Source organism: Austrofundulus limnaeus, unplaced genomic scaffold, assembly GCF_001266775.1.
Source record: "Austrofundulus limnaeus strain Quisiro unplaced genomic scaffold, Austrofundulus_limnaeus-1.0 Scaffold1248, whole genome shotgun sequence".
In the NCBI taxonomy this organism is placed as follows: Eukaryota; Metazoa; Chordata; class Actinopteri; order Cyprinodontiformes; family Rivulidae; genus Austrofundulus; species Austrofundulus limnaeus.
The window spans coordinates 4,660-7,068 of record NW_013953650.1 but is presented as its reverse complement, the minus strand read 5'-3'; the positions used below and the strand labels follow the sequence as shown (position 1 = coordinate 7,068).

Below are 2,409 nucleotides of genomic sequence, written 5' to 3'. Positions count from 1 at the left end.
TACTTAACTACAACAAATATCACATACTTTAACACTTTTACTAAGTAATATTCATAAAGGACACTTTAACTTTTACCAAAGTCAGTTTTTGGTATGATACTTGTACTTTTACTCAAGTATCACTGTGTGGTACTTTATACAACACTGATGAGTTGTTAGAACACTGTTTCCGTAATGATAAACATTCATATTAGATTATTGAAATCTTTGTTATAAAGTGTGTTTTTGTGTAAGTTCAGTGAAATGAACGAACCTCTCAGCTAGGACCTTCAGATGTGGGACACTCAGACCCCAGCTCCTCACCACCCACGCTGCGTCAAAGGCAGCAAAGAAGCCCCGAGCGATGCCCGTCCCCAGAGGCCAGAAGGGCTGCAGAGAGAGCAGGACCACACACCAGCACCAGATTAGAGGATAAACTCAGAATTAAACACATGAACAGTTGAAGCCTGACGTCTTCATCATCAAGCATCAACCTGTGGACGACCAGACTGAGGCACACTCATGAGCTGAGGAGGATTTTATAAATTATTCTAGAAATAGTTCCCCTCTGAACTCACATATGGTCATCAGTAGGTTCAGGACACCACATGGTAGACACGAGGCCTCATTTCTAAGTTCAAGATGGCCTCCACAGCTGATTCAAATGGCTCTAACTCAGCTGCTTCAGGAAACATGAAGCTGAACAGTTGTGTGATCGTAGCAAAGAATGATAGAAAAAAACATGCTCATTGTTAGTACCAACTAATGCTACTGCTAGTTTCACAAAGCATTATGACTACTGTAATAACTGAGACACAATCTTTTACTAAATATGATTTCAAACACACAATCCAAGATGGCTGAAAAAGTTCATTTTTGATATAATGAGCTGAAACATGGTGAGCTGGTAGCCAAGAGCAATCCCTGTGATGTTCCCCAGCTAGCAATTAAAGTTTCTCATTAAAGGACAAACAGCATGCCACTTGTCAATCATTTGGGGGCGGTGCCTAAGATGGCCAATCAGATGCTGGCTCCACCCCTGATGTAGCCAATAGCTAACATCTGCTAAATATTACTGAGTCCAGTCAGGCTGACAGAACTGCAGACTTATTAGAAAGGTAAATACTCTGTAACACTAGACTGTTTTAGACAACTTATGATAATTTGATTGAAGTTGTCTATTTTAGCTGTCTTCATACTTTAACACTAAGAAAATGATCAAATATATAACTTTTATTAGTAGTTTAGACTAAAACAAAGTGATCAGTTGGCATAAGGGTCTTAATATGAGATGTTTTGTTATGAAGTGAGAAATCTCATGAAAATGACTGGATTCACATGATGACTGAGTAACAAGGCCGTCTTTGTTTAGGAAGGCCTCAGGGTTAGCTACACTTGTGTTTACCTCCACCAGACAGTCTCCAACCAGAGCCAGCAGCAGCTTCCTGCCCCTCCTCTCCCGGACCAGAGAGGCGTTCTCGGCGCGCTGCATGCAGGTGAAGTCGAACATGGCCACGTCCGACTGGCCCCCGCCGGTCTTGGCGAACTGCAGGTCAGGCAGTTTGCCCCCCGTGGAGAAGTACGCCGCGTCGTGAGCATAAAGACACAAAGCCACGTGATCCACGTTTGCAGGAGCCAGCAGCTGCTCTGCGTCGCTGTAGTCCTGCAGAGACAGACAAACTCTGAGAAACTCACAACTTTGTGTGACACAGAGTGACTTCCTGTGTTAGCCATGAGAAGAAGACTGTTTCTGTGTACACACAAACACATGCACTGTTGTTGTGTTTATGTGTTTTTCTTTTAAAGACCAGAGCTGCAGCTCCTGTCCATAAAAACACTTTTTATTGTAATTCATTGTAACAAACGTGTTCTCACCTGTTTAATGACACCCTTCTCCAGCAGGCTCTTCTTCTTGGCAGTCATGACAAAGTAGTGAGTGTCGTCTTTGTAGTAGACAATATTCTCCAAATCAATACCTGGAACAGAAGCAGAGCGAGCCTTACGGGTATGACACGTGCCACAGTTCCAGAAAAAAACAATCARATTTACAGTTTTAATATGTTTATTTACATTCTTCCACTGGTTTAACAGGCTCTACAACAGACAGCCTGCAGAGTCACACAGATTAGAGCTGGATTAGAAAACTATGGGTGTGAACAAACAACACAGAGGCAGGTCAGAGCAGGTCAGACATGAATGATGGATTCAGTCAGAGAAATGACAAAGTTTGTTTCTTTTCACATTTCACAGTGTAAACTTTCTGAGTTATTAAATTAAATAAAAATAACACATTTTCTGTGCTTCACAGCATTTGTTTGTACAAGTTTTATGATGAAAAGGGTTGAAGTAATTAAAGTATAGGATCCTATCTGATCAAACTGATGCAATATTTTTGTATTTTTATTTACCGTATTAATTAATGTATAATAT

At 41.0% G+C, this 2,409-nt stretch overlaps 1 protein-coding gene across 2 annotated transcripts in view; it reads right to left on the bottom strand.

Annotated features, from left to right (window-relative positions):
- mical1 (microtubule associated monooxygenase, calponin and LIM domain containing 1) overlaps nt 1–2,409 on the bottom strand; it is a gene marked incomplete in the record, with an annotated part of 34,223 nt that overhangs the window by 27,634 nt on the left and 4,180 nt on the right. For both annotated transcript variants that reach the window (XM_014031417.1, XM_014031418.1), the window contains 3 exon segments: nt 254–369; nt 1,385–1,642; nt 1,855–1,955. In XM_014031417.1, coding sequence (XP_013886871.1) covers nt 254–369; nt 1,385–1,642; nt 1,855–1,955 — 475 coding nt within the window.